This window comes from Panthera onca, chromosome A1 (assembly GCF_046562875.1).
Source record: "Panthera onca isolate mPanOnc1 chromosome A1, mPanOnc1 haplotype 2, whole genome shotgun sequence".
Lineage (NCBI taxonomy): Eukaryota > Metazoa > Chordata > Mammalia > Carnivora > Felidae > Panthera > Panthera onca.
The window spans coordinates 46,415-65,262 of NC_138339.1; the positions used below are offsets into that span (position 1 = coordinate 46,415).

The following is an 18,848-nucleotide window of genomic DNA, read 5'->3' on the forward strand; positions in this document are numbered from 1 at the left end:
ACTGCTGTGGTACATCTATTATAATTGAAAACCTGCTACTGATCTAGAGAAATTCGGGTTCCTGGACTGCTGTTGAAAGCCTTATAAAGAAGGACCCAGGGCGCCTGAGTAGCTCAGTTGGTTAAGCGTCTGACTCTTGATTTCAGCTCAGGTCATGGTGTCACAGTTCTTGAGTTCGAGCCTTACATTCTGGCTCTGTACTGACAGTGCAGAGCCTCCTTGGGATTCTCTCTGCCCCTCCCTCTCTCTCTCTCTCAAAATAAATAAATACCAAAAAAAAGGACCCTGCTTATGTTTTTATAGCAGCTGAACTGCAGCTCATAAACAGTGAAACCCACTGACTTCCTTTTGAATAATAATAATAATAAACTTTGGTTCTGATGCTTCTTTCTTGACACACTGTGAATGTTCTGAGCACACCATTTAGAGAAGATGTTGAAATGAGATAAAGAATTGCTCCTTGAAACCTGGAACTGGATCTATTCAGAACATGACTAGAAGATTTATAACATCTATCTAATTTGGCTGCAAAAGATTTATAATCAAAACCTTGGTAGATTTGCCCAAGGAGAATCTCAGAATTATGGACTGTGTTGGGGCCAAGAAGAATGGTGTTCCTTGTTTCCTTTTCAAACCTTTGATCTACATTCTACTTTGGAATAATATTGCCATAATTTCCTTATTCATGGCATATGCATTATTGTGAAATTATAGTCAAATCCCCCACAAGTTCAACCTGAAGAAACTTCTTCTCATCATTTCAGTTATTACAAAAAAAAAACCATTTTGACAAAATTCAACATTGTTTCATGATAAAACCACTTAAACTAAGAATGGAAAGAAACTGCCTCAACAAAAGAAAGGCCATGTATGGAAAAACCCACAGCTAATTCATACTCAGTGGTGAAAGACTAAAAGGGTTCCCTCTAAGATCAGGAATAAGACAAGGATGCCCACTTCCTAGAAGTTCTAGCCAGAGCAATCAGGCAAGAAAAAGAAATTAAAGACACCCAATTCAGAAAGGAAGAAGTAAAACTATCTCTGTTCACAAATGATGTGATCTTATATGTAGAAAACCCTAAAGATTCCACACAAAAAAATTGTTGGAACTAATAAACAACTTCTGCAAAGTTGCAGGATACAAAAGTACGCACAATTCAGTGTGTTTCTACATACTAATGATGAACAATCTGAAAAGTAAACTAAAAAAAGGTAAACTAAAAGAAGATTTACAATAGCTTCCAAAGGAATAAAATATGTAGTAATAAACTTAAAGAGGTGAAAGACTTGCATATTGAAAACTACAAAACGTTGCTTGAGAAAGAAAAGAAGACCTAAGATATGGAAAGACATCCATGTTCACGGACTGGAAGATTTAATACTGTGAAGATGGCAGTATTACCCAAAGTGATCTGCAGAGTCAATGTGGTCTCTGTCAAAATCACACCAATGTTTTTTTGCAGTAATAGAAATATCCATCCTAAAATTCCTATGGAATCTCAAGGGAGTCCAAGTAGCCAAAAGAATTTTGAAGAAGAACAAAGTTGGAAGACTGACATTTCCTGATTTTTAAAACTCATTACAAAGCTACAGTAATTAAAATAATGTGGCACTGCCATAAGACAAACATAAAGACCAATGGAACAGAGTAGAGAGCCCAGAAATAAATCATCACGTATATGGTCAAATGATGTTTGACAAGGATGCCAAGGCCATTCAGAGGGTAAGGACAGTTTTTTCAACAAATGGTGGTGGAGAAATTAGTCAGTTTTTCAGATGAGGAAATTAAAGTACCGAAGTTGAAGGCATCTACCACAGATCGCAGATGTACGAATGGATATATGTTGTATGCTCAGCATCTCTGCCTTATCATTTAGGAGGTACCTCTCCACCATGCTGCCATGATGCTCCACTATTCTGGAAAGGCTGTGGCTCTCTGTGTTCACCCTTTAGCCCACCTTCAGACACCACCTTCAGGGATTGGCACATGACCTACTGCTATAGACTGAATGTTTGTGTCCCTCACAAAATTTGTATGTTTTCCATATGTGATGGAATTAAGAAGTGGGACCTTTCAGAAGCGATTTGGTCAATCCCATCCATGCCATTATAAAGGAGGTCCTAGAGAGCACGCCCTTGCCCCTTCTGACATGTGTGAGGACACAGCAAAAAGTTGGTCATCTGTGAACCAGGCAGCTGGTCCTGACCAGACAACAAAAATGCCAATACCTTGATCCTGGACTTTCCAGGCTACAGGATAGTGAGAAAGAAATTTCTGTGTTTATAAGCTACCCAATCTATAGTATTTTTGTTAGAGCAGCTTGGAAGTACTGAGACGCCCAGTCGGAGTCTTCCCTGGAACTTGAATAAAGATATTGAAGACAAGATGCCCTCTTTCCACTGGGTTTATGTATCAGGAGGATTTGCATCTTGACCCAGCCTGTCTGCACAGTGAAGCCAAGTGGGGCAAGGGAGAGAAACAGCCCCAGTGACATGTTTAAGCCCCCTACTTGGACTAGGTCTGAAGCCCCTCTCCTCCAGGCTTCCCAGTGACACAAGACAAATTCATCTGACAACCCAAAGAGTCTTGATTAATCCACCCAGCATGCACTGTCCCATCACCCACTTTCATTCATCCTGGGGCCTGCCCCCCTCGTGCCATTTCCCCTGCACCTGGTGGAAGTTCTACTTACCTTTCAAAGGCCAGTGCAACCACAGCTCTCCTCTCCAGCTCACTCCCCGTGGCCGTGCCCAAGAAGATTCTCTGTCCTCTGTGTCGTCACAGCACTTGGTGCTCACCATTTATCAGCCTGAATTGTGGACGGCTGCCTGGGTGTCCCTGCCAAGTGGTACTGGACAGGGGTTAGGATCGCAGGCTCTGTGAGAGGAATGATGTGGGTTCTGCCACTGCAAACTCTGTAAAGACCTAGGCAAGCCATCTTTTCATCTCTCTGGTCTTTGATTCTGTTCATCTATAAACAAGGTAATAACAGTACCCGCCTGAGCAGACACTTGACTGTCTAGCTTGTGGTCATTCCCAACCCTTGTCTTTTGCTGCCTCCCACTACAGAGACATCCACTTTCCAAGCCTTCCTTGTAACTGGGGGAAATCACTGGCTCCTTTATGGCCTATGATAGATAAAGAGAAGTCTGCTGGGGGCAGGAATATTTATGAGAACGTACTCCCGTAGGAAAGACAAGACACAGGAAACTACTTTTCCCTGCTTGAGACATTGGGTATAAGGGTATGACCACTAGGCTGGGGAAGTCATCCCAGGACCATGCAGTAACCAGCATCAGAATGAAACACATGTACATGGAAGGCTGTGAAAGAGAAAGCACCCAGTTCTCGGTGTCTGTGAGCCTCTGCTCCAACCATGGGGCTTTTGTCCTTCACACTCTGCAGTGAGAGAATTCCTCCTCTCCATCATTTAGCCAAGAGTCAGCAGGCATCTTATCACCTGCAGCTGATGAGTCCCAACCAGCATATCTTCTCATGGAGTAAGGGTTCAATGCCATCATGGATGCAAAGAGCTTAGCGTGTTGTTGGCCTTCACTCAGTGTTGGTTAAAGATGACTACTGCTATCACAGCTGCTCAAGGCCATTCCACAGCTACTACATCCCACTGCAGAGACAGAAGATGCCAGCAACACATGCTTGGCACATTTTATCCCCTGCCCAGCCACCCGACAGAGGGAAGCACATCTGCCAGGGCTGCTGTTTCACATCTGCCTCCAGCCTGCAGTGGCATGAAAGAGCAGAGGAGGAGAGGGGCCAGCTTCTCCCCAGCCTCGGCGGTTTCTCCCTGGCAGTGCCCTTTGGGGTCTGGGCAGTAGAGCTGTTTTCATGCCAGGAGGGGGAGCGACAGGGCTGGGGTGTGAGAGCTGCACAGTCCTCCCATACTGCCCACCTTGAGTCTGCTCAGGCCACCCGGGAAGGGGTCACCTACCAGTGATGGTCGGCCTTGGACCCTCTGCTTCCAGAACTTTCTGTCATGAAGCTCATTCCTGGGGCTCACACCACCGACCCCAGCTGCATACCTTTAGGCCACAGCTCAGGTTGGACTTCTCTCCTTGGGAGAGAGTGGTCCTTGGGAATCTCACTGCTGCTGACCACAGGGCTGGATGATGTTCTGGATCTTCGTGTCCAGCGTGAGGTGGGTGCTGACCATATAGCAAGGACACTGGCCACACCTGTGGCCACCCAGATTGGTGGGCACTGGCTCCACCCCAGGGGCCCTGCCATGGCCACACCCATCAACCTGCTCCATGGCCTCAGATTCCACAGAAGCATGTGACACCCAGGTGGGCCTCCAGGCCCAACAATGGGCATGGTATTTTAATTTGTCAGAGCAAAATTGGGGGAAAATAAATATGCAGCATTGAAGTGGTCTGGGCGAAGAGTTTCTCATAGCACAGGAGAGGCTGATGAAATACCATTAGGTGATAAAATTACCATGCACTGCTGTATTTTTGTGATGTGATCTCAGCCATTAAACATACACGGGAAAAGGGGCACCTGGGTGGCTCAGTCAGTTAAGTGTTCGATTCTTTGTTTCAGCTGGTTCATGGGTTCGAGCCCCATGTTGGGCTCTGTGCTTGCAGCGTGGAGCCTGCTTCGGATTCTCACTCTCTCACTCTCTCTATCTCTCTGTCCGGCTCCTGTTTGTTCTAACGCGCGTGCGCGCTCTCTCTCTCTCTGTCAACGTTTGAAAAAATACACAGGAAAAAATAATGAAATGAAACACACATAAATGTCAACAATTCTGACTTCTGGGGGTTGGTGTTGGGATTGTTGTTTTGTTTTTTCTGAACCCTCCAGTTTCTGCAATGCACGAGTATTATTTTTCCAATCTGAAAATCTTAATTTAAAAAAATAATTAATCTTTATTCACTTTTGAGAGAGAGACAGAGCACCAACAGGGGAGGAGCAGAGAAAGAGGGAGACACAGAATCCAAAGCAGGCTCCAGGCCCTGAGCTGGCAGCACAGAGCCTGACGCGGGGCTTGAACTCACAAACCATGAGATCATGACCTGAGCTGAAGTCGGATGCTCAACCAACTGAGCCACCCAGGCGCCCCTGAAAAATCTTAATTTTTAATTAAATGGGGCCACAGGTGTGAGGGTGCCTGGAAGGTGCTCAGTAATTACTAGCTGTGTCTGCACCAGACCCTCACCTTCCTCCCAGGCCGTGGCTCCTGGAGGTTGGATAGTGCCTCCCCCTTCTGGCGACCCAGTGGGAGTACACGGCAAGGACCTGCTTAATGAGGCCTTCACTCTTAGGAATACACCAGTGTGTGGGGAGCCTGAGTGGCTCAGTTAGTCAAGCATCCAGCTTAGGTCATGATCTCACGGTTTGTGGGTTTGAGCCCCACAACTGGCTCAGTGCTGCCAGCTCAGGTTCCCTTTCTCTCTGCCCCTCCCCTGCTCAAGCTTTCTCTTTCAAAAATAACTAAACGTTTTTTTAAAAATCTAAAAAAAGAATATACCAGTGTATTTAAGGTACAATTTCCAACTCCAGGTATATGAAAACATTAAGTATTTTGTAAACCTCAACTCTTAGGAAAACTAACATAAATGCGAAAGGCAACCTTCAGTAAGACATCAAACTCTAAGTTTTAAGGTGACAAAAGATACCACAAAAAAGTCAAGAAATTCAACTTGTATAAAATTTAAGCTTCTATAGGAGGAAAGAAACATAACTATAAGCAAGTAAACTGGGACAAATATGAGTGCCTAATAGGCACATAACACAAACATTTGCTAATGGTGGGTAGAAAAAAAAATTGTCAATTTTTTTACAAACCTGACAGCAACTAAGAAGGCAAAAACAAGGCCACAATTCATAAAAGGAACAAAAAGACATACAGAAAATTTACAGAAAAAACAAATACCGAAAACAGTGTTGGCTTGACTATCACATAAGTGCAAATTAAAACAACAATATTCCACAGTATATATACTAGTTTAGAAAAAGATTCCTCAATGTAAAGGCTTGTCCTGGGGAGCCTGGGTGGCTCAGCCAGTTAAGCGTCTGACTTTGGCTCGGGTCATGATCTCATGGTTCAGGAGTTTGGTCCCCGTGTCGGACTCTGTGCTGACGGCTTAGAGCCTGGAGCCTGCTTTGGATTCTGTGTCTCCCTCTCTCTACCCCTTCCCCGCTCATTCTCTCTCTCTCTCTCTCTCTCTCTCAAAAGTAAATAAAAAACATTAAAATAAATTTTTTTAAAAGCCTTGTCCTACTGAATCTTGGTAAAGTGACTTATCACTGCTGACAATGTGTCTTTTGATGGCAAATTGGTCATACTGCCAAGAATCATGAAAGACACTCATTCCCCTCCTCCCCTGCTTGCGCTCTGTCTCTCTCTCAAAAATAAATAAACATTTTAAAAAGATTAAAAAATAAAGGAACAAGAAATGGTATCATGGAAATGTTGCTTGCATTTCTTATTTATAGTAGAAACAGATAACCACCTGGGTGGCTCAGGTGGTTAAATGTCTGACTCTTGATCTCAGCTCAGGTGTTGATCTCAGAGTTGTGAGTTCAGGCCCTGTGTTGGGTTTTGCACTGGGTGTGAAGCCTACTAAAAAGAGAGAAAGAAAAGAAAAGAGAAGGGAAAAGGAAAGAAAGAAAAGAAGCAAAGTCCTGTAGATTTCCCACGGAGGAAAGGAAGGAAGGAAGGAAGGAAGGAAGGAAGGAAGGAAGGAAAGAAATAAGGAAGAGAAGCCCTGTAGATTTCCCACAGAGGACAGGAAGTCACCACCAGCATGGCCACTACGAAAGAGGAACATGGAGAAATGTTGGCTAAGGATGACTACAAACTGGAACATTAAGTTATATGTACATTGTTACTGCAGTTTAGAGAAGTTGTGTCCTGCGTGGATAGGGTAAAAAAAAAAAAAAAAGTAAAAAACCTCAAGATATATCAGAATGAGATCACTTCTTTTTCATCTTCTCGATTATTGTAATAATGTATGTGCAATACGTCAGTGCTGGAGTGGGGAGAAGCAAAGTGTATTGTAACAACCGGTACCAAAGAGTGTGCTCCCCTGTTAGGGTGTGAGCTGCAGCTACTGATACACTGGGGGTCCCACCCCTTGTTCCCCAAACTGCCAAACACTCTCTTGCCCATGCCAGACGCTGCCTGTGTTTGCCTGTGTCTTATCCGTCCTGCCATCGAAACCTTTTCTACAGCAAGTTCTTTCCAAAGATGTGCTTGGGAACTCACCTGCATAGTCTACAGCTGTGTTGTAAACTTCATGGACTCCTTCAAATAAGTAGAAGGACCCACTGTATTCGGTGGGAGATTGCAGCCGATATTGTTGGTGTCCCTGTGGGTCCTGGCACCCCCTCACTGTGCCCCTGACCCTGTGATTCCAGAAGTAGCCCTGCTCTCGGGGGGCTGCTTGTGGGCACCTAGGAGAGCCAGAAATGCTGTGAAGCTTAGACCAGGGGCTGGCATGGTGAGCTTGTGAGGGCCCAGACCCTTCCCCAGGTGGGGACGGCTCCTAGGAGAGACTTGGCCCAGAGCCCCCAGGCTGCCTGTGGTAGGACTGCCTGGGTGGCTCCTCCAGTGGCTTCCTCCCTCCTGTCCTATTGCCCGCCTCCCCCCAGCCTCCCACGAGGAGCTACCACGAAGGTCTAACCTCCTTCCCTCCCTCTCTCATCCCAGGCCAGGTACACAGGCCTCATCTTCTTCCATGAAGGCTGGCCACTGTGCATCCATGAGAAGGTCGTGGTGCAGCTGGCATCCCTCCGCGGAGTTAGGCTCAGGCCTGGGGACTTCTATCTACAGGTCACATCAGTGGGGAAGCAGTCAGCCAGACTGGTTTTAAAATGCCTCTCTCAGCTTGGACGGGGCTCAGAAGAAGTTACTGTCCCTGAGGCCATGTACAGCTGCGTCTTCACAGGAGAGTTCCTGGAACAGCTGAACGGGGAGCGGAACGGTGTCCCCTTGCAAAACTGCTTGCTGACCTCAGGCTCCGCCGTCTTCCGCACCCCATGGAGCAGTGTCACAGACCCCATCTTTGTCCCAACATTCAGGACCGCCTTGCCCCACCGCAGCTGCCCCAGGCCTGAGCAGCCACCACCTAGAAGTGCCTCCAAAGCTCTGGCCCCAGCACCAGTCATGGCCAGCACTCGTCCCCATGAGAGTACCCCTCCCAGTGACACCCCCACCCTGCCCCACTGTGGTGGGCAACCCAGCAGTGACCAGCCCATCCACCAGCCTTCCGCAGGAAGGGCTGGGTGGGAAAACCCTAAAAGCACGTTCTGGAGCTCTGACGGAGGCCTTGTAGGGGTTGGGCCCTCAGAGCCAGGCTTGTGGGAAGGACCAGGAGAGAGCCTGGACCCCACAGACAAAAGAGACGGTCCCCAGGCCCTCACTGTCCGTGAGGACATGGGCAGCCCAAGCTCCAGAAGGCAGTCACCCAGGGACCCAGCCTGCATGGAGGCCAGACGTTGGTTTAGGAAGTCCTATATGGAGGCCCTGCGGAACCCCATGCCCCTGGGCTCCAGTTCCGAAGAGTCCCTTGGGGATGAGGCCTGCAGCTCCGAGACCACAGGGGCTGGGGCAGCAGCCAGCCGAACCCAGAAGGAAACCCCCAGCCTCTGGGGAGACCACGGGGAGATCTCAAGTCAGGAAAGCCATCCAGGAGCCGCTAGGAGCACCCTTCCCAGGCGGTCTCGGTCCTGTGACAGGTCCTTCAGGAGCTCCCGAGGTGAGGCCCAGCGGTCCTCCCACCACTCACTCGGCACCAGGCCTGGAGGTCTTTTAGGAGGACAAGCTGAGGGGACCAGAAGCGCAGGCTCCAGCGGCCCCTCCTGCACCACAGGGGAGAGTCCAGGTAACGGCCCCAATCCCGACCCTTCCTGCTCCTCCCTAACCCACCTCCCGCATCCCACCCCCACCCCTTCCCCTCCTCCCTTCTCCCACTCCATGCTGTAACTTTTCTCTGGTCAGTGACACAGGAGAAGCCTGTGTCCACATCCATATCGACTGTTGAAAACAATGTTTGTGTGTGCCCCGACCCTGTGGCTGCTACAACGAAGTAACACAGACAGTGGGGCTGAGGACATTTATCCTGTCAGTTCTGGGGCCAGAAGTCTGACATCGAGATATTGGCGTGGCTGTGCTCCCTCCAGAGGCTCTAGGGGAGGGTCCTTCCAGCTATAGGGGGCTCCCCCACCCCTCCATCTTCTCCCGATGTCTCTGTGCCTCAAACCTCCTCCTTTCTCTTAAAAAGACACCTATCTTTGGATTCAGGGCCCACCCAGCACTTCAGTTATTCATATCTACAAAGACCTTTTCCAAGTAAGGTGACGTTCACAGGTCCTGGGAGTAGACACATCCTTTTGGGGTCACTGCTCACCCTGTCACATTGCATTAATACCCTTTTCCTGTGGGTAAGTTGGGTGCCACGCTCATAGTACAAGCTCCTAAGTTACGCACACCTCAAAGGCCCGCAAATGTGCTGAAGTACAACCCTGAGTACTGGAATCGTCTCCCATAATGCTCTGGAGGGAAGACATTATTTAAAGGAGTGTTTGCAGGGCATCAAGAACAACAAAAAAAATGACAACATATTCCTTAAGTCAGTTATTTCCCGTTTTTCGAACAAAGAAATGTTCTGCGAAGGACAAAAGCAACAACTTTGGAGGAAGTGAAGAAGGCAGGGTCAGCCCCGGCATCCCGCACAGTGAAGAAACTGTGGCTTCCTCACCTGGGCAACACCTGGCCTGCCCACTTGGCCCAAGGACGGAGTTGCCCATGCCTCTGGGTGGGCCTGTCACCTCGGAATTGAGGGTTTCTGCTCATGCCTGAAATTCTGACAGGATTCCCACAGCATAGAGCGCACACAGACTTACTGCAAAAGATGTTAGAATGAAACTACTGGCTTAGGGGCAGCCTTTTTAAAGAACATTCCACCTCCTTGCAGTTCAGTTAAAATTTCAACAAAGCAAGAACTCCCTGGACATTGTTTCCAGGGCCTAACTTTTCTTGTTGGTATAGGGCAGAAAACGCACAGTCACACACCTGCTGGATGACTCAGTGAAAACCCATGTTTGTAGCTCATCTCAGCGAGGATGGCCTCTGTCCTCACAAGAGTCACTCTAAAGTGTAATTAAGTAAATGTTCCTCCGCACAGAAATTCTGGCTGTGCAAATGCTACTGTGGACATTCAGGCACAGCATCTCGGACAGAGCGGCACATGGGGCACAGACGCTTGACCGCAGTCAGGATAGCTGGCGGTCATGGAGGTGGCGGGTTTAGTTCACACAAATCAGTGTTGCCGAGTGGAAGCGTGTTTAGCCTGCTGGCTCCCTGGGTGTCCAGTAGCACGTCTGCAAACATGAGTCTCGTCATCAGAGGCATGATGCTCCCAAGTGGTCATTGCTCCTGGGCCCCAGGGGGCTTTGCCTCCTCAGCTCCAGAGATTATACGCTAGTTTGCACTGAGGGCTGGTGGGGAGAGAAGTCTTGTCTCCCTCGCCTGAAGTTGGGCGTTCACTTCCTGGGAGAGCACTCTTCCCCTCTTCCTCCTCCTGTCTCCTCTTGCTGATGGTGTAGGGAAGGAAGAAGAAAGACGCTGTGGTAAGAGGATGCTGCTTACACCCAGGAAGCACTGGGCTGTGACACCAGAGGTCCAGGCAGAGGAGCCTCAACAATTGGTCACCCAACAAGCAGCCAGTGGCTCGTTGATCCAGCCGTTCCCCTCCATCCTTGCTGCCTGGACACACATTTGTCCCTGGAATGCACAGTTGGTGATGTTGTCCTAGGCCTCATGTCTTCATCAACACAGGAAAATGCCTCAGCTAGAACCGCCTGCTAACACGTAAATTGAACAAGTGACAGAACATTCATTCTTCCACAGTGCAAGCAGTTTCTTCCTCAGTTCCAGCTGCTCCTCCTCTTCTATCTGGTTCTCCTCTGTTCCAGCTACTCCTCCTGTCCTAGCTGCTCCTCCTCTGTTCCAGCTACTCCTCCTGTCCTAGCTGCTCCTCCTCTGTTCCAGCTACTCCTCCTGTTCTATCTGGTTCTCCTCTTCAACCAGTGGTAACTGAGCAGCTATTTCTTGTGAGGTGAAGTGGGGGGAGCTATTTCTTGATTAGCCACATAAGGGTACTGCTTTTATTCCTGGCCATTTTAATATTGTAGCCCCAGGACCTCAGACCCCTCCTCTCACTCTCCCACAGTCTGCAAGCTGAATTCAAGAAAAGCCCACATGAATGACCTACTCAACTAGGAAGCTGTCTAGTAAGAAAAGTGCCACATGAAGGTGTTATCTGCTTCCCCGTCCGTGTGAGAGAGCTTGGGCTGGGTGCAGAATTAAAACATTAAAACACTTGGGCACCCAAAGATTTTACAAGTAGCGATGTATTCTAGAAAATATTTGGACATACATGAAAAAATTCAGTCTCAAGGATACTGTAATCAATCAACTGGTAAAGGGACAGACAAAATGTGGTCCACCACACAATGGGATGAGACCCATGGAAGTGACACAGGCGACATCAGCAAAAGTAGTTGTGCTGAGTGAAAGAAGATAGACACAAGACACCCTGCAGTGTCTCATTCCATGTGTACAAATGGTCAGGACTGTAGACAGGTGGCTGTGAGGAGTGGGAGTAGGGATTCCCAATACATGGGCACGAGGGGTCTTTCTGGAGGGATGGAAATGTTCTAAAACCGAGCTGTGGTGATGGTTGCACCGCTTGGTAAAATTGCTAAAAATCTTAATTATATACTTGAAAGGAGTGAGTTTTATTATATGTAAAATATAGCTCAATAAAGTTGTTTTATTTTTTTTTTAATTTTTTTAAGGTTTATTCATTTTTCAGAGACAGAGCGTGAGTGGGGGAGGGGCAGAGAGAGAGGAAGACACAGAATCCAAGGCAAGTTCCAGGCTCTGAGCTGTCAGCACAGAGCCTGACGCAGGGCCTGAACTCACAGACTGCTAGATCATGACCTGAGCTGAATTCGGACGCTTAACTGACTGAGCCACCCAGGGCCCCTCAATAAAGTTGTTTTAAATATATAGAGGGAAAGGGAGAGAATGCTGTAGACTTTTCTGGTCCAACTATAATGAGAAAACTCTTCACAGAGTTGTGAGACACTAGCACTGAAAGAAGTTACGGAAGAAGCTGAGGGACAGGAAAGCAAAGCCTCGATTGGTTCAGGGTGCCCCACAGGGTCTTAGGTGCCAACCAGCTCTGGCCAAGACCATCCTTCCCCCACTGGGGCAACACAGACCCTGGAGGATTGCAAGGCTGGGGTGTTGAATCTCTTTGTCTGTGTTATGGCTCATCTCCTGTGAAGTGAGGTGTGGAAACAGGGCTGAGGAGCAAGCCCAAGAGCCATGGCCACTGCCATCTCCTCCAGACTGATGTACGAACATGAGCCCTTCCCTCTAGGGTGATACAGGAGAGCCAGGTCCCCCCTCTCTGGGGTGATGCAGGAGGGGGAGGCACCCCCAACTATGATGATGCCTGCCCTCAGGGTGCTGTCACCCTCTGTGGATATATTTTGATGATACTCTTTGGGAAATCTGTATGAGAAAATAAAGTAGGATGACATTATTCAATATAACAATTTTCTCCCTGGAGTGCCTGTGTGGCTCAGTTGGTTAAGCATCCAGGTCTCGATTTCAGCTCAGGTCATGTTCTTATGGTTTGTGAGTTCAGGCTCCACATTGGACTCTGCACTGACAGTGCAGAACCTGCTTTGGATTCTCTCTCTTTCTCTCTCTCTCTCTCTCTCTCTCTCTCTCAAAATACATAAATAAACCTAAAAAAAATTCCCCTGAAGTGTGTTTAGGTACTGAGCACTCTTGATGCAACTAGAGTGATCAGTTTTTCCATATTTATTCGTGCCCTACTTTTCTAGAATGCACCTGTCCTGTAAGGTATGACATGCTGACGTTTCCCACCAAAAATGGAACAAGTTCCCATTAGACCCACTACTTTCACACATGACTCTCTCCTTGTGTTTGTGGCAAGTTGAGCAGCTGCCTTCAAACCGGAGAAACAATTCATCTTTGGGTGTCTTTCTGTTGTCCAGCCAGTGTTAACACCAACAGCAACGCTTTCCGGGCTCGTGCTCCTGGCTGGATTTCAGATGTGCTTGTTGAGCCGTTGTGCCCAGAGGGAGAAGGACAGCCGCCCAGCACAGGAGACCTGCCCAACCAGGTACCCAGGAATGTGCTGGAGGTCAGCCAGGAGCTCCTGCAGTCCGGGGTCGTCGTCCTCCCAGGTAAGCATGGCCACCTGACTCTGTTTGGGCAGCTATAACAAAACACCACAGACTGGATACCTTGTAGACAACAGACCTCTATTTCTCTATTCTGGAAGCTGATAGTCCAAGATTCCAGCACAGTTAGGTTCTAGTGAGGCCCCCTCTTCCTGGTTCATGCTCAACACCTTTTTCACTGTGTCCTCACATCGTGGAAAGGGCAAGGGAGCTCTCTGGGGTCTTTTTTTAAGGCATAAATTCCATTCATGGGACTCCACTCTCAAAATGTAAGCAACTCCAAAAGGCCACACGGGGGTTAGGTTTCACCATAAGGATTTGGGGGAACACAAACATGCAGCCTTTAGCAATGCCCACCTCCCTTTTAGGTGAGCATGGCTGCCACCTGCGCAGGTGACCTCCTCTCCTGGCAGATCTCACATCTAAGCCAATACATCAGCAGTGTGCAGGCTCTAGCGTGGTATTTCCCAAGCTTGAAGCCATGCGTGTCCCCACTGGAGCTTCCCCCTTTCACGATGCCCTCTGTCTCTGCAGGGACCCGGGACCACCAAGGGAGAGCAGTGGTACAGGTCTGCACAACGAGCCCGCTCTGGTCCAGCAGACACAGCTCCAGCGCCGAGCTGACCCGCCTGTTGCGGTACCTCCACGGCATCCCCAGGTGGGACTGAGGCAGGTTCCCCCCCTTTCAGACCTTTGGGGTAATGCAGTGCAAGCTTGTGTCTTCATGCAAGGGTCTCTGTCTGCAATCTCGAGGGCCCCTCGTGGCATGGGCAGCAAGCTCCCGCCTGCCCTTCGGGCTCCTGCCAACTGGCCCCACCTCCCGTCCCCCCACCCCTCTTTTCCAGGTCCTCGGCTGTCCCTCATGTGTTCCTCTCCTCCTGCTCACCCTGACCTCTCCCCACTGAATCAAGGCTCTGACACACACTCGAGCCCTGAATTCTGTGTTGCTCTGCAGTGTTCAGTACTTGCTCTAAGCATTATGTTTTACACTCCATGTCATTTGGGATAAAGACCTGAACTGATATAAACAGAGTATTTAGAATAAGTAGGTGAAGAAATCATACCAATGAGCAGTACCTGGTTCCCAAAAGCAGGAAGGACCGATGCATTCTAACTGAGCCTCATGTTCAGCTTGGCAATGCCACATGCCAGGAAGCAAGTACAAGCTCCTCGAGACAGACGTGACCTCCCTGGCACAAAATTCTGGGAAACCACACCTCCTGGATCCTGCGTGACAACAACGTGTGGAACAGGTCTGCATAGGTGACTTTCTCTGGAGCGTGGCTTCAGATCTCTTACGGACCAAGGACAGAGACGGGAGAGCGGGAGTCAAGGGTGGCTGAAGCGTGTTCTTTTGTAGTACTTGACCCCATCAGATGCAGGCATGCTTTGGATGGCCCTTATGGCGCCCAGACCAAGAGTCCCCTAGGTGCTGGGTGGAGGCAGCCTGTGGAGGAGGCGGCATTGCCCAGCCCTCGAGCTTGGTTCTAAGGTCAGACAGCCCGGCTCCAAATCCCAGCTGTGCCCTTACTGGCTAGGGTGGATGGTGCAACTCCATAAGCCTGTTTCCTCCGCATAACCGGGGATGGTACTAGTTGTCGCAAAGGTGCACAGAGGGATTAGAAATCATCTGTGTAAAGTACGTAGAGTCCAGAGCATCATTTTCGTGACCCATCCCACGATGCAGTCTCACTAAGTGCCAGTGACAGAATGCATATCACATGATGTGAGCTCATGTGGGGAACATGTTGCATGAAGCCTCATCACATGTGATCTTTGCTCTTTGTGCTGCCTCAACTTTATATTGAAATTTCTTCTGAAATAGCATAGGTAGAATCAGTGTGGGAACAATTAGGAAAAGAAAGTGCGCTCCCTGACCCCCCTTTCCCAGAGCAAGGTTCCCCGTTATCTGAGAGCATTGGTTTTACCGCCCTCGGATGAGCCTGGGATTTCAAACTTATCTTTCAGCACAGATTTCAAACTACAAAAAAATACCCTGAAAAAAAAAAAATACAGATTCACCCTCACATTAGCTTATACTTAGTGAACCTCAGGTAAACACCAAAACTCTAAGTTAATGGCATTTTGTATTTGCCAAAAGCTTTCTTTTAAGGGAGGGTCAAGAATTGACTTGGGGCCACACTGGAGAGCAATCCTGATTGACAAGGACGAGAGCCTCCTGTACTTTTTGGGGTGTGTACCATTCTGTATGCTCAGCCTGGTTTACCTGTAAGGCCGAGTGCTGTTCTCTCCCTTCTATAATGAAACACCAACAATGGGGGCCAGGGTACCAGTAGGGATTGGCAGGGCCAAGACTTGACCTTGGTTCTGCAGCCCTGTGACTTTTCCACAGAAAATTCAGATGACCCCACTCCCCTCCCAGAGCAGATATGTTCACCAGCTCGTGAAGCTCCGGGGGAAAGCCTATGTCGAGGAAAACCTAAATTAGCTAAAGCACTTAGGGTAATTCAGGCTGGAGCCTCATGGCTTGGCTGATTATTTCTCCACAAGCATTGTAACTTGGTTAGCATCCTGGTTGCCTATTGCACCTTGAGGAGCTGAAATCCACCTTGTGGGATATGACACGAGCCTTCGGCGGTCAGAATGAAGTACCCGAGGTGTCAGCACTCATTACTAGGAAGAGTGTCCAGCAGTGTGTGGTCAACTGTTACTGCAGCTGAGTTATAGGGTGAGCGTGCCTTGTGGATAGACTTCCATCAAACTCTTAGATACACAGAATCTTAAAATTAGAGTGGATCTTGGCTATCATCCATCTAACGTCCTGTGCAATGGAGGAATCCATCCATCCGTCCATCCATCTACCACTTACTTGGGAATACAAAAGAGGACAGGATATGGGTCTTACCCTCTAGGAGACACACATGTGAACGAACCCAAACTGTCGTGTCTCCCGACAGAAGACAAGCCCACAGTGCTGGGAGGGAGCTGCAGCCTCAGCCAGGGGTGGGGACTTCCCGACATGTCTGTGTCCTTGAGCATGGCGAGTGTCTGCAGACAAGAAGGGAAGGACATTCTGAGCAGAAGGAAGAACATACACAAAGCCCCAGAGCAGCTGGTCACTTTCTGAGCAGGAGGCAGGAGTGGGGACTGAAGACTCCATGTGGGCAGCCTGTGCCCCTGGCATGAAGGCCACACTTACCCAGCGTGCTGCAGATGGAGAGGTCAGGGTGGCGCAGGAACGCAGTCCGCAGAAATGCAGACCCAGGGTGTCTAGGGCAGGTCCGCACATTGCCAGGGGCCCCAGGGGAGCCAGACTGGGGGCGGCTGCAGGCTGCCTGTGCATGAGCGTGAGGCAGGGGGCAGAGCAGTTAAGCCAGCCAGCTCCATCTACCACAGGAGGCAGGCAGAGAGAGAAGCAAGTTTTGTGTGGGGGTTCACGCTGGGTGGTCTGGGGGCGTTCCCCCCCTTCTAATCCCGAACTGGTGTTTACACGGGAACGAGTCAGTGGGTCCCTCCCAGCCAGTGGAGGACCCAGCAGTCCTCAAACCCAGGAAGCAGCCCCCAGGGAAGGGCTGGCTTGTCCCCTCAGCGGCCTCCCCTTCAGCAAAGCCGCCAAGTGGATGAGATGGGTGGAGGAGAACGTGTGGTCTGGAGCCTGCAGGGGTAAGTTCCCACGCTGAGCAAGCCTGTGTGGCGGCGGCAAGACCTGGTCCTGCCTCTGAGGCCAGAAGCAGACTTTGAGACGCAGATGCAGGCACCACGGGAGACTTCAGGGATGGAGAGCGGGGTGGGGGTGTCAGAAGAGGGAGGCCGCTGGGGACCAGGAGGGACACCGGAAGTGGAGGTGGGCGTCACGCCCGGCTCGTGACAGCACTGCCGGGACCGCTCCCGGAGACGTAGACTCCAGTGCTCCAGCCACCCAGGAGGCAGCGTGGTTTCTGCAGCAGAGGAGGCCTGGGCACTAAGCTGGCAGGCTGAGGGGGGCGCCGAGATGGGGGTGTTCTCCCAGCTTGTCTTTCCTGAATCCGGCTTTGATGCCGGAACACCGCTCTCTACTCTGGCCTCAGTACACTCGCTTCCCCGGGAAGCACCCCCTTCAGAAGTATTCTTTAGCAGCCACGCCGAAATTGAACACACCCTGACTGTGGGGCACACTCGCCCTTTTGACCAGGACATGGTTTTGCTGTGATGTGCAGTTCAACCAGCTTTGTGTGAGCGGGCCGGAGTAAGCATGCTGTCTCAGACCAGCACCCACACATACGGCTGAGGTAGAATATTAGTGATCCTGGAAGGTGGGGCTGGAGAAGCTTGCCAAGGAACAGAAACTTTGGGAATAGATACATCACCTCGCCCTAGCCTATTGTTTTGTCCTATTTAGATCTAGAGTTTAGGGGCGCCTGGGTGGCTCAGTCAGTTAAGCATCCAACTCTTGATTTCAGCTCAGGTCATGATCTCATGGCTTGTGAGATCAAGCCCCGTGTCGGGCTCTGTGCTGACAGCATGGAGCCTGCTTGGGATTCTCTCTCTCCCTCTCTCTCTGCCCACCCCCCCTCAAAATAAATAAATAAACTTAAAAAAAAATAACTAAAGCTTACCATCATCACAGTGGGGAAAGAGCATTTTTTTAAACTTAAAAAAAATTTAATGTTTATTTTTGAGAGAGACAGAGCACAAGTGGGAGAGGGGCAGAGAGAGAGAGACAAGAATCCGAAGCAGGCCCCAGGCTCTGAGCTGTCAGCACAGAGCCCGACGTGGGGCTCGAACCCACAAACCAGGAGATCATGACCTGAGTTGCAGTCAACACTTAACCAACTGAGCCACCCAGGTGTCCCCTTTTTTGTTTTTGTTTTGTTTTAGAGAAAAAGTGTACGAGCAGGGTGAGAAGGGAGGCAGAGGGAATCTTAAGCTCCATGCTCAGCATTGAGCCCGATGTGGGGCTCAATCCCACAACCTTGGGATAATGACCTAACCAAAGTCAATAGTCAGACACTCAACCAACTGAGCCTCCCAGGCACCCCAGAGCTTTTAAGTGGGGTTGTGAAAAGCACCTGGCAGTATTTTCAGCTTTAGAGGATGTTCTGCTGTCCCACTTTAGCTCTGAAAGTGTGATGAGCCAAATGACTGCTCTTGAGAACGGCCTGATCCTTGTTCACACCATCAGAGTGAATTCCATGTCGTATTAAAGCCTGAACAAACAATCAAAGCTCCGGGGGAGGGTGGTGGGGAGAGAAAGCAACTCCAGGAGATGCAAACATGCGGCCAGCTCCACTTGCCTGGAGAGGCTATCGGACAGGACTGACCCACCCCAATGGGCTCCACTGCCCTTTCTCCACCCAGCAAGCAGCTTGATTCCTCCGAAAGTATAGACATGTGTCAAGAATCTTGAACTTGTAGAGCCAGGGGCATCTAGGCAAGGATGTTATCTTCCTGAGAGATGAAGAAGCTCATTTTGGAAGAGATTTCACCTGCAATGGTTAACACGGTCTTTCTCTCTCCAGGAAGGAGGTGCGGGAGCTGGGGCTGGTCATTCTGGTGGACGCTCGCAAGGGTCCGGCCACGCCTGCTCTCTCCCGGGCCCTGGCAGGACTTCAGGTGAGTCAGGGCAACTCCTGTCCTTGGGGGGCTTAGCATCTCAAGG

At 49.5% G+C, this 18,848-nt stretch overlaps 1 protein-coding gene across 4 annotated transcripts in view; it reads left to right on the top strand.

The window, feature by feature from the left end:
• The window catches only part of PLEKHG4B (pleckstrin homology and RhoGEF domain containing G4B), an 81,194-nt gene that overhangs the window by 34,974 nt on the left and 27,372 nt on the right, over positions 1 to 18,848 (top strand). For all 4 annotated transcript variants that reach the window (XM_060634252.3, XM_060634254.3, XM_081795897.1 and 1 more), the window contains 4 exons: positions 7,674 to 8,847; positions 13,061 to 13,252; positions 13,784 to 13,907; positions 18,709 to 18,802. In XM_060634252.3, coding sequence (XP_060490235.3) covers positions 7,674 to 8,847; positions 13,061 to 13,252; positions 13,784 to 13,907; positions 18,709 to 18,802 — 1,584 coding nt within the window. The remainder of the gene's footprint in view (positions 1 to 7,673; positions 8,848 to 13,060; positions 13,253 to 13,783; positions 13,908 to 18,708; positions 18,803 to 18,848) is intronic.